General features: G+C 49.0%; 1 protein-coding gene across 1 annotated transcript in view; it reads left to right on the top strand.

Annotated features, from left to right (window-relative positions):
• The window catches only part of antxr1d (ANTXR cell adhesion molecule 1d), a gene marked incomplete at both ends in the record, with an annotated part of 24,278 nt that extends 12,514 nt beyond the window's left edge, over positions 1-11,764 (top strand). Inside the window, 7 exons of the mRNA XM_080535531.1 lie at positions 3,933-4,011; positions 4,620-4,715; positions 4,829-4,867; positions 5,240-5,338; positions 5,842-6,009; positions 6,386-6,466; positions 11,465-11,764. Coding sequence (XP_080391657.1) covers positions 3,933-4,011; positions 4,620-4,715; positions 4,829-4,867; positions 5,240-5,338; positions 5,842-6,009; positions 6,386-6,466; positions 11,465-11,764 — 862 coding nt within the window. The remainder of the gene's footprint in view (positions 1-3,932; positions 4,012-4,619; positions 4,716-4,828; positions 4,868-5,239; positions 5,339-5,841; positions 6,010-6,385; positions 6,467-11,464) is intronic.
• Positions 11,765-12,646: the final 882 nt, after the last annotated feature.

Raw genomic sequence — 12,646 nt, 5'->3', positions numbered from 1 at the left:
TCAATCATTCCCGTGACATGAACAGCTTGATTGCGGGCTATTTCAACATATAATAATGTGTTTCAAAGTCCAAACATATTGTAACTGACTAAAAGATGCTCTAATTGGTTGGATATGAACCCCAAAAAACACTACAATATAGGCTACAACGGTTTATCTTCATACAAAATACAAATGTGTCTTAGTTATGAAATCGTAGAGGCTAGTTCGATTTTCTCAGGGGACCCCAATTTGAAACCAGGGGGAACCCCACTTGGTCCTGACCCTACATTTGGGAACTGCTGCGTCAAATCCATTCAGGTGGTGCAGGGCTTCAGTTCCGGCTTAGCACTACTAAAACACCTGACCCACCTCTCCAACACCACTTAGAAACAAGGCTCTACCTAGAAGCAAAAAAACTGTTCTTCAGCTGTGTAGAAAAACCTCCCAGTGAGAAGGTTCTAGAACTCACACTGTGGCTCTGCAGGACCAGGACGGTAGAACGCAGCTCTGACGTGATTGGTCGATCGGATCAGTGTCCTTGAAACAAATTAGGGCCAAAGTCGTTTGTGTCGGTGATCAATCAGTGCTTGTAACTGTTAACGAGGGCAGACACCAATCACAACGAGATGAGAGGAGGAGAGCCCTGGACCACAACTTAATGAGACCCTCCTGGAGAAAGACCTTTACGAGAAGTGTGTGTGTGTGTGTGTGTGTGTGTGTGTGTGTGTGTTCGGGCAGGCTTAAGTGTGTACATTGAGAGAGAAAGAAGAGAGGGGGTGGGAGGGAGGGGTGGATGGGGGGAGAGTGTGGGGGAGGTCAGCAGGGCAGGGAGAAGTTTTCTCTCTGGGTTCCAGTTCAGCTCTGGGGGGTTTGAGAGTTCCTTCTAGATAGTTCTGCTTCGGGCTGGACCGGGAGAGGCTGGGTGAGGCCGGGAGGGGCTGGGAGGGTTCCCCCTCACCCCTGCCCCCCAGCCCAGTGCATAATTATACACTCCTGCCCCGGGCTGCAGACACCTCCAGGTGCTCATCTGTCTTGTCGCTGTCACTCAGATTTCGGGAACGGTTTGAGTCTTTCTTGTCTGGCGGTGAAAAACCCTCTCAGTCCCTACATGGTGTTCTCATCCTCCTCTATGGCTGGAGTAGCAGAGTAGTAGAGTAGTAGAGTAGTAGCTGTAGCACTTGTTTTTGGTGAGTATGTTGTGGTGTATTGTTGTAATGTATTCATATTACTGAGTGAAGTCGAGAGATGAAGTGAGAGATGTGCGTCATAAGAAGATAAGGGCGGCTGTGGCGCAGGAGGTAGAGCCGGCGTCGCTGGCCACATGTCAAAGTGTCCTTGGGCAAGACACTGAACCCCAAATTGCTCCCAATGAGCGGGCCGGCGCCTTGCATGGTAGCTTGTCGCCATTGGTGTGTGAATGGGTGAATGAGAGGCCGTTGTAAAGCGCTTTGGAATAAGGCGCTATATAAGTGCAGTCCATTTACTTTGATCTCTTCTTCAGTTGTACATTTGTTTTTACCCTCCCAAAGACCCACAGAGGGTGCTGTGACTGGTCTAGGTGGCTGTTACTGACTGGTCTAGGTGGCTGTGACTGGCTGGTCTAGGTGGCTGTGACTGGCTGGTCTAGGTGGCTGTGACTGGCTGGTCTAGGTGGCTGTGACTGGCTGGTCTAGGTGGCTGTGACTGGCTGGTCTAGGTGGCTGTGACTGGCTGGTCTAGGTGGCTGTGACTGGCTGGTCTAGGTGGCTGTTACTGACTGGTCTAGATGGCTGTGACTGGCTGGTCTAGGTGGCTGTGACTGACTGGTCTAGATGGCTGTGACTGGCTGGTCTAGGTGGCTGTGACTGACTGGTCTAGGTGGCTGTGACTGGCTGGTCTAGGTGGCTGTGACTGGCTGGTCTAGGTGGCTGTGACTGGCTGGTCTAGGTGGCTGTGACTGGCTGGTCTAGGTGGCTGTGACTGACTGGTCTAGGTGGCTGTGACTGACTGGTCTAGGTGGCTGTGACTGACTGGTTTAGGCGGCTCAGTCTCTGTTCTTGCGAAAGCCTTGCGGAAACGGTCAGGCAGGTTGGCCTGGTCCTCCTGTGACTCACCCCCCTGTCCTCTGGAGTGGAATGGGCGTAATTGCGGAGCGTTTGTGCAGTAATGGTGCCCGCAGGAGGTGTGTGATGTGTTCCAAACCTCGGCCCCGTTCTAATTGAATGAGTGCCTCATGGCGCCCTGAGTGGTGTGAGGAGGAGGAAGTCAACTGTGAACGGCTGAAGGGGCCAAACGATGACGCCAGCAGTTGCCATTGTTGTTGAATTATTGGGGAATAATGCCCTGCATGTGTTTGTGTTTGCTACAGTGAGGCTGTGGCTGTTATTCAATCAAATCTGGCATCTGATTTTCCCAGAACGACCACAAATAAACATAATCCCTCGTACAGCGCATTGCAAGAATTGTTTGTTTTAATGAACGCACTCAAAGACGATCGCTGGAAGTCACGTCATAGGAGTGGGATAGACATTATAGACAGTAACAGTGGCCTTTCTTAGTAGTTTAAAGAGACATTTCAGAAACATTTCATGAAGACACAAATAAACGGCCTGATGTCTTGTAAATGTAGTCGTGTGGACACACTACAGCACCCCTGTCTAACTGGAGGTGTCAATCAGTGTGAGTTGTTTGGTTATTTGGTAGTTTGAGGGCCATGTTGGAAACTTGAGGGCCAATGCCCCCCTAGCCCCAGTCTTGCCCCCTCACCACACACACACACACACACACACACCCTTGCCCCCTCCCCCATGCACCCTCCCCAGCTAGTCCCTACAGCCCTGTCTCATAGGATGAAGTCATCACTGCTGCTGTCACACAAATGTATGGTGACTTGGAACCTTCTGGATGCAGCTTCACACACATACACACACACACACACACACACACACACACACACACACACACACACACACACACACACACACACAGGGAGGGCAAAGGACTGATTGATGGGGAATGAGATCTCTCTGTCGTCACCGAGCTGATCACACTGCCCCTGCCTGTTTTCCTGAAAAGATTTGGGGGGGATATGGAGAAGAGAAAGATATGGGTGGGGCTACTAGAGGGGGTACTGTGTACACACACCAAGTGTCTACTATGTACTGTGGGTCATAGTGTGATGGTGGAGGAGAGGTAGCAGGGTCAAAATGTGTCTTTAGTATTTTCGGGAGTGAGAGAGAGGGGGAGGTATGGGGGTCTCTGAAGAGAGGGACGAGGCTAAAGGGATGTAGGACAGCCCCTCCTTCTCCCCATCCCCCTCTCTGTTTCCTCTCCTTTCCTGCTCTCTGTTCCCCTCTTCCTCCCCCCCCCGCCTCCCCATTCCTACCCCTCTGCCCCCTCCCTCAAAACAAGCTATAATGCCCTCTCTCTCTCCTCCATCCCCCCAAAACCATAACCACAACACAGAAACCCCTCTGTCCTCTCAAATACCAGCCCTACCCTCAACCTCAACGCCATTTTTCCTTTATTTACACACTGCTTTTTATGTCTTCGTTACATTTCTGAGCAGGGAGACGCACACACGCACGCGCACGCACACGCACACACACTTTACCAGTCTTTCTCTTTCATCAGAAAAAGACAGGAAAGCCTTAGGAAAGATAGCGGGCACTAAACACACGGAGAGAGGAAGTAATTCATGAAAGGTTTCCACATTATAGAGTCTGGGAACGGGCCAGGCGTGATGACATTCCTGGTGTGGGCGGAGGAGACGGGCCGCTCTCTCCACACGATTGATTTCAGAGATGTTCTGAGCTGACAAAAAACGTGTGCGAGAACAAGCGCAGGCAGATCCAGAAACGACAAAAGAATGTGTCTGAATACACCTCAAACATGCTTATACAGCAGTATACAGAGGTGTGTTTATGTGTTGCAGGGAATTATGGGTAATTGTGGGGCTTTTTTTTCCGCAGGGTCATCTATCTGCAGGTGAGCATGAACGAAGGCCTCTCCTACATCACCAGCAATGTGCACATCACCACGACTGAATGCGTGAGTACGGCTACAGTCAGCAACATTCAGCAACGTTGTACAGCAATCAGCAACACTTAGGAACGGTTGCGTTAAGCAACGTTTAGCACATTTTCAGACAGCAAAGATTCAGAAACACTGCATGTGATTCACTGGGGTGTGCGTTCTTATGATTTTTACCTTCCTTCTCACCTCTTTGGACCTCTTTATCCCTCTTTAATTGTGCTTGAAGTCCGACTTTTTCTTCATATTTCGTATACTTTCCTTTCTCTTATCTAGCTCTCCCCTCTTGCTCCTCTGAGGTCTCCTCTGCTTTCTGTCTTCAGAGGAGGCTGTGAGTACCTTCACTCTTCACCAGACTTATCCAAGTCGTTGTTTCTGTTAATATCTCTCTCTATCATTTTATGTTTTGATTCTCCATGTAAGGCTTCAATCTAGTATTTCCTCAAGCAAATAATTCCTGGCTGTGGTGTTAATTTGAGTGCATACTTGTGTGTGTTTGTGTGTGTGTGTGTGTGTGTGTGTGTGTGAGTGTGTGTGTGTGTGTGTGTGTGTGTGTGTGTGTGTTTGCGTGTGTGTGTGTGTGTGTGTGTGTGTGTGTGTGTGTGTGTGTGTGTGTGTGTGTACAGTTTGATGGCACCATCCTTCTGGTCTCATTGCTGGTCACGTTCCTGTTGCTGGGTGTTCTACTGATGTGGTGGTTCTGGCCTCTCTGCTGCACTGTGGTAAGTGTTCAAATACTTCCATGCTCGTTATTTAAAGTATGGAGGCCTCTATGTTGTTGTGAAATGCCTTCTTCCTATTTGATCAAACTACCTGAAACTTTATTTCTCCACAGGTGATCAAAGAACCCCCGCCGCCCCCTCCACCAGAGCCAGTAAGTTACTTCACACATTGTGTGTGTGTGTGTGTGTGTGTGTGTGTGTGTGTTTGTGTGTGTCTTCTCAGAATAGGTCCTACACCTGTGGGGCCTGAAAGTGACAAATCTTGCATCTTCCAGTAACAATTCACTGGAGAGGGGGGGATACTGAGAGTCATAGTCAAGTGTGTGTGTATGTGTGTGTGTGTGTGTGTTTGTGGGGGGGGGTACAATAGTTCAGCGGGGTGTGTGGAGGGGGAGATGATTCATCAGATTGATAGCTCTGTGGAATTTGTGAGCTCTGTGAAATGTAAATGGCAAGCCAGAAGTTCTACAAAGCTACGATAAATTATTTCCTAATCTTATAATAACTAAAGAGCTGACCTGCAGGAGTCTGATGATGAGGACGGGATGCCAAAGAAGAAGTGGCCTACAGTTGATGCTTCCTACTACGGAGGCCGAGGAGTGGGAGGCATCAAACGCATGGAGGTACACACACACACACACACACACACACACACACACACACACACACACACACACACACACACACACACGTTTACACATATGCACACACAACATGTAGAGTGAAGCAACACATTCTCATTAGACAGTTTGCTCACATATAACTGTATATGTTTATGTATACAGTATATCTGCAAATGTGGTATGGCCAAAAATGTGTTTCCAGCGTTGCCTTTAGGCAGATCAGGCGGATTGTATTTCATAGTGTGTATGACGGAGGCTCTAGTGTGTATGACCCAGCCTCTAGTGTGTATGACCCAGCCTCTAGTGTGTATGACCCAGCCTCTAGTGTGTATGACGGAGGCTCTAGTGTGTATGACGGAGGCTCTAGTGTGTATGACCCAGGCTCTAGTGTGTATGACCCAGCCTCTAGTGTGTATGACCCAGCCTCTAGTGTGTATGACCCAGCCTCTAGTGTGTATGACCCAGCCTCTAGTGTGTATGACGGAGGCTCTCTCCCTCTGTAGGTGCGGTGGGGGGAGAAGGGGTCCACAGAGGAGGGGGCTAAGCTGGACAAGCCTAAGAATGCCGTAGTGAAGATGCCGGAGCAGGAGTATGAGCCCTATGAGCCCAAACCACGCAAACACCCCCGCAGACTCTCCCCACAGGAGAGGAGGTGGTACACACCCATAAAGGTAACACACACATCTGTCTGCCTCTCTATGGTACACACCCATAAAGGTAACACACACACATCTGTCTGCCTCTCTATGGCTGGGTTGCACCCACATGGTTTAAATTAATCCTGGTTTAGGCTTAATCCAGGCTTAAACTAGGTTTAAACCTAATCAGAGACGCGTTGCACATCATCATTTTAATGTGTAGACTTTGTCTATGTTTGTCTATGATTCTCTGTCTGTATTTCTACTATGTAATGTTGCTCTCACATAGTTCTCTTACTGAAACAATTGTCTTTCACAGTGCAGAAGTACTTTTCATTTAGGGAGTGAAACCTGCTCAATTATCATGTATCCTAATACACCCCCCCCCCCCCCCCCCTCTGTTTCTCAGGGGAAGATGGATGCTCTGTTGGCATTGTTCCGTCGTGGTTTCGACCAGGTGTCCCTGATGAGACCCCAGCCTGGAGACCAGGTGAGGCAGTCACCTCAATACTGACTATACCGTATCTGTTTCCTGTGTGACCTGTCACATGACTATATCTGTTTCCTGTATGGCCTGTCACATGACTATATCTGTTTCCTGTGTGGCCTGTCACCTGACTATATCTGTTTCCTGTATGACCTGTCACATGACTATATCTGTTTCCTGTGTGGCCTGTCACCTGACTATATCTGTTTCCTGTGTGAGGTGTCACATGACTAGATCTGTTTCCTCTACCAGCCGTCCCTGGGAACAGAGAGCTCCTGTGTTAAATCCGAGTCCAGGGCTCTTTTATATACATCGCTGTGATCCCCTTTAATGAAGCGTCTGCATCCTCTCTCTCCCTAGCTGCTCTATCGCTGCCCTGTCAGGGTGTGAATGACTCAGTGTAGCATCCATCTGCAGGCTTTCTGATACACAAAGAAGCCAGGTGCCAGTGAAGATCATCCATAGAACCCTCACTACAGTAGCACACTAGTGACTGGGCTCTCATGGTGTAGCACACACACACGCACGCACGCACACACACACACACACACACACACACACAGACACACACACAGACACAGACACAGACACACACACACACACACACACACACACACACACACACACACACACACACACACACACACACACACACATTTTCTCTTTCTGTGTCTGTGAATGAGACCTCTCTCTGTCCTGCTCATACAAAGCTACCATTGTTCACACACTAGAGGTACTGTACACTTTTCAATTCCCTGAGAACCAGACAAAGTTCATCAGTTGATGGGTTTTCCAGTTTCTTGTAGGAGTCCCCAGTCCTCCTGATAGTATTCCTGTTAGCTCATATGTGACAGGGTCTGGTTAAAAAGTCCTCAAGTCCTCATGGTCATTTTTTTCGTTTCTTTCCAGATTATGTGCAGATTGTAAACTTTCAAATGATCTGGTGGTCTGAATGTTGGTCTACCTCAAACCAAATAGTGGAGAAACAAGCTCTGAATCAAAACACACGCAAAACAGGAATCATCATGCTAAAAACACAGAACTACACATAATTAGATGATTACACAGTCCTTGCTTTTGAACACGTCCTAAAAACTTTGTTTACAAAAAAAAAAGTTTGTTTACAAGCCAGTAGCCTACGGCAGACAAGACAGTCAATCCAATTCCTAAATTAAAATGTTGTCATCCTAAAACTGTTGTTAGTTATACATATATTGATTGGGCTCTTCAACACTTCAACTTGCGTAATATGCAACAAAAAAAAGAAAAGAAATCCCCAGTCATAATATGATGTCATTGAAGATACCAGGAAGCAGTGTGAACACATGGAGCTGACTGTCCCACTCATTTCCTGTTCGTTCATCTGGCTCCCTGTGGTGATTCACTTCCTCTAGGATCTTCATGATATGACTGTAATCCCTCATCTTAGTCCATATCAGATGCTTTCTGTGTGTGTGTGTGTGTGTGTGTGTGTGTTTGTGTGTGTGTGTGTGTGTGTGTGTGTGTGCGCGTGTGTGCGCGTGCACGTGTGCGTGTGTGTTTGTGCGCACATGCACGTGTGCAAGTTCCATTTTACCTTGACCCCACTCAGGACATTCCATAATCTCACAAACATAATTTTATAATTCGTTTGGTGGCCATGGTAACACAATCTGCGCTGGTCTAAAATAGCATAATTCTATCCCTCTCCACCCTTGGTGAAAGCCTTACTGTACGTCTCCTCTAGGAAGGCAGATCTGGATGACTATTCTCTTTGTGGGAGGAGTGATCTGATTTACTGAGACAACATTAGGTCCAGGTGTCCTCTCGTCTCTTCTCCTCTCCTCTCCTCCCTTCTCCTCCCCCCCCCCCCCCCCCCCCCCCCTCATCTTCTCTCTTCCACCACTCAGTGAGTCAGGGGTTCATATAAGTAGGCCGATTCATCTCTGTCAGAAGAACAGCACTTTCCACCCTCTTTGTCAGCCATCGTCTCCGAAGCGGCGGTTCACAGAGCCACTCGACAATGCCCCTCACAACTCCCTTCACGCATCATTAACCGGGGAAAATAAAACTCTCACTCTCACGTCAAATGAAATTAGGGGAAAAGTCGACTTTTGTTACAGGGGGGAGATAGTTGCTTGGCGTTTGCTGAGATGGTTGTATTAGACAAGAAAGACCACGAGGAATTTTCGTTGTTGAACCGTTGTTGAACAATCTGCATTATGGCCACCGAGCTGATCTGAGGTGTGCAAACGCACATTTCTGTGCTGACTAAGTCATCTTAATCGGTCTCAACGACAGCAACGTGACAAAAAGCACAGCGATAACTAACATGGATCTGACTTCTCGGTGTGAGTGTGAAACAGCACAGCGCCATCTCACTCTGCCATCTCTCTACATTACTCTCACTCCACTGGCTCGGGCTCGGTGGACGGACGTCAGCCGGTTGCCAGTTTATGCCAGGCTCTGTGAGTGTGTGTGTGTGTATGTGTGTATGTGTGTGTGTGTGTGTCACACAAACAGATGGGGAGTTGAAAGGCCACAAGCCATATTGTGACAGAAGAGATTCCCTCCTATTGTCCCCAGAGCTGATGGTCCTGATGGCTCTGTCACTGCGTTCCCCCTCTCTCATTCCCTCTCTCGTTCCCTCTCTCTCATTCCCTCTCTCGTTCCCCTCTCCTCAGTGTGAGGTTAGCTTCATCTGAGCAGGGTCGAAGAGGACTCGTGTGACTCGTTACTTATAAAATGAGGTTAAATATAAGGTCCCTACCTTATATTTAACCTCATTTTGTAATTGGATTTTACAAGTGGATCATTGGATGTGTGTGTGTGTGTGTGTGTGTGTGTGTTGGGGGGGGGGGGGGGTGGGGGGTGTAGATAATTTTAACGTCATGTGAGGTGACAGGCAGAGCTGTCAGGTCAAATATGTGTCTCTCTTCCCCTCTTTCCCTCTTCCCCAGCCCAGCTGCTTGATGAGGAGGACCTGTCACTGCCCCACAGACCACAGAGAGAGAGAGAGAGAGAGAGAGAGAGAGAGAGAGAGAGAGAGAGAGAGAGAGAGAGAGAGAGAGAGATACAGATGAATAAATTAATACATATACCTGTATGTACGACAGAGGGAAGGGAGGGTGTAGGTAATGTGTGAGAGAGAGGGAGAGAGTTGGAGAAAGAGAATAGAGATATAAGGGGGGTAGATAGACTAGAGCTGAGGAGAGAGAGAAAGAAAGAGAGAGGGAAGGAGAGAAATATGCTAGAGAGAAGTATGTGTAAGTGAGCGGTGGGTAAACCAACCCCAAGAGATGAGAGAGAGAGAGAGAGAGAGAGAGAGAGAGAGAGAGAGAGAGATGGAGGGAGGGGGTGAGGGGGTGAGGCCACAGGGAGACAGAGATTCTGTCTGACCCATGATTGACCCCTCTCCCACATCATCTGTAGGCGACCATGTTTACTGTTCAGGTCACATGGTCTGGAAATATATCTGTGGTGTCCAGCAAATAACTGTCACTCAGAAAGCTGGGCTTCAGTTACTAAGAACCTTCCAGCTTTGAGAGGAGCGTCTGGTTGTCTTCTCCTTCCTCCCTTCCTCCTCCTCCCATCCCTCTCTCCTCCCTTCCTCCTCCCATCCCTCTCTCCTCTCTTCCTCCTCCCATCCCTCTCTCCTCCCTTCTCTCCTCCCTTCCTCCTCCCATCCCTCTCTCCTCCCTTCCTCCTCCCATCCCTCTCTCCTCCCTCTCTCCTCCCTTCTCTCCTCCCTTCCTCCTCCCATCCCTCTCTCCTCCCTTCCTCCTCCCATTCCTCTCTCCTCCCTTCCTCCTCCCATCCCTCTCCTCCCTTCCTCCTCCCCTCCCTCTCTCCTCTCTTCCTCCTCCCATCCCTCTCTCCTCTCCTCCATCCTCACTCACTCGTATTCATGAGGTTGTGGTCTCATTGAGGCCATATGCTCGCTCTGGTGTAAGCTTGCTACACACACACACACACACACACACACACACACACACACACACACACACATATTCATGAGGCTGTTGTTTCATTGTGTCCATATGCTCCCTCTGGTATAGGGCTGCTGCTCTGCTGCTCACAAACTTGCCCTTTTCATTGCGTCCCACCAACAAGACCACCGCAATCACCCCCCAACAAGGCTACCCCAATCAATCACCACACACACACACACACACACACACACACACAATGGCGTAGTCACAATTCCAACCCCGGCCCCTCTCAATGGCCCCAGTGTGACTTTAGGGCCTCTCTGTTTAATAAGGTGTTAAATCAGACCACCTAGGGTCTGCTGCAGAGTGGCCTACACTCGAACCTACACCCCAGAGAGAAAGAGAGGGAGGGGGAGAGGGGGGGGGGAGAAGAGAGTGGAAGGGAGGGAGAACGAGTGAGAAGAGAGGGAGGGAGAGACCGAAAGAGAGGCCATCAATGAGAACAATAAGAGCATTCCATTCTTCTAGACTTGTAAATTATGTTAAAAGCCAAAGGCCCTCTGTTAACCATTGTGAGGTTTTTGAAACCACCCATTACATTCCTACAACAAGTCAGCTACATAAGAAACATGAAGCTATTTTCTGCTCTTAACCAAAACAAGCGAAAGAGACACAACAGAAGATGGAGGCGGAGGAGGGGAGGAGGGGAGGGGAGGGGAGGAGAGGAAGAAGGAAGGAGATAGAGGAAGAGAGAGAAGGAGGGGAGACATCTGTCAACGGTAGAGAGTTGAAGAGTCTGTGTGTGTGTGTGTGTGTGTGTGTGTGTGTGTACTGTGTGTCTGTGCCTGTCTTAGCCAACATCACCGTCATTGTGCTGCAGGTGTGCACGGAACACAAACACACGCACACGCACACACAGAACCAGCTCGATGTCCTTGTTGTGAATCCAGAACACTTGGGTCTCTGCCAGCAAGGCTGGTCAGGGAGAATGACCCAGCTTCTTTACAGTCACCTGGGCATTCTGTTTACTTGTGCTATTCCCTACCTACACCATGTTAATATAGTGTCTGTCTGTCTGTCTGTCTTCCAGGGTCGCTGTATCAGGTTCCACCGGGTCAGACAAGAGGACACTCCAGCCCAGGCTGCCCCCCGCTCTCACTCTGCCATCTACACCCCCCCTCCCCCCCCTCCCCCAGACCAGCAGCCTCTGGTGCGGCCCACTTCACAAGCCCCCCACTCCTCCTCCTTCCAACCCTCCCAGGCCCCTCGCGCCACCCCGCCCTCCCGAGCCCCCCCGTCAATGGTCCGGCCTCCCCCTGGTCCGCCCCCCGCCCGTGCACCGCCAGGGCCCCCAGGCCCCCCACCCTCTCGGCCTCCACCCAGGCCCTGAGGACAAGGAGGGGGGTAGCCCCCCGAAAGGCAACTCAGAGTGGAACCCCAATCCAAAGAACGCCACACAACTCTCACTCCCACAAAGAACTATAACCTTACCCCTCTCACCCCTAAACTCTCCCCTTTAACCCCCAAACACTTCCCCGTCAGCCTCCCACACCACCCTTCATCCACAAATCCTTACCTCTAACCCTACGTTCCCCCCTATCCCCCAAACTCTCCCCTCACCCCCATTCTCCTTACCCCCCAGGAGAGAGAGAGGTGTTTCTGAGAGCTAGGGGTTCCGACTAAGCTTTGTTGCTGGACAGCAAAAATGATATTTGACGAATATCAGATCAACTACTGAGTTTACATGTTAGAAACTAAGAAAACCAAAAATGTATTTGCTGGGAATTGTTTTTGTTTATATTTAGCAGAAAGAACAGTGTTGTTGATCCATTTTTTATGAATGAAATGACAACTGTTGAATTGAAAGACTTAGCTAATTAAATACTGTATGTGAAAACTGAAAGTTGAACGTTGAGATTGTGAAATGTAACCGTTTAATGTTGCATGTCTTCTGAGTGTGTGAGGATGGAACTTTCAGAGGGTGGAGTGATTGGCGAGGGGATGTAGTGGGTGGGTGGGTGGTGTGTGTGTGGAAGGTATTAAGATGATCGGTGTTGAGGGTTTGTGAAAGGAAGTAGAAAGTTGTTTAGAGGATGTATTCTAGGGGTGCATTTAACGCGATAAGCAATGAGTATGTGTCTTGCTTTTCAACCGTAGAGTCTTATCAATGTTTATCTCATTCAGACTCTCAAGAATATTCTCCTGATTGATCATTGTACACATCGAACAAAAACAAACCAAAAAACATTTTAACTGCAGGCCAGTTTGACTA

Source organism: Nansenia antarctica (assembly GCF_963989245.1).
Source record: "Nansenia antarctica genome assembly, chromosome: 1".
Lineage (NCBI taxonomy): Eukaryota > Metazoa > Chordata > Actinopteri > Argentiniformes > Microstomatidae > Nansenia > Nansenia antarctica.
Note: the sequence above shows the minus strand (reverse complement) of the source record. Positions and strands in the feature narration are given on the sequence as shown.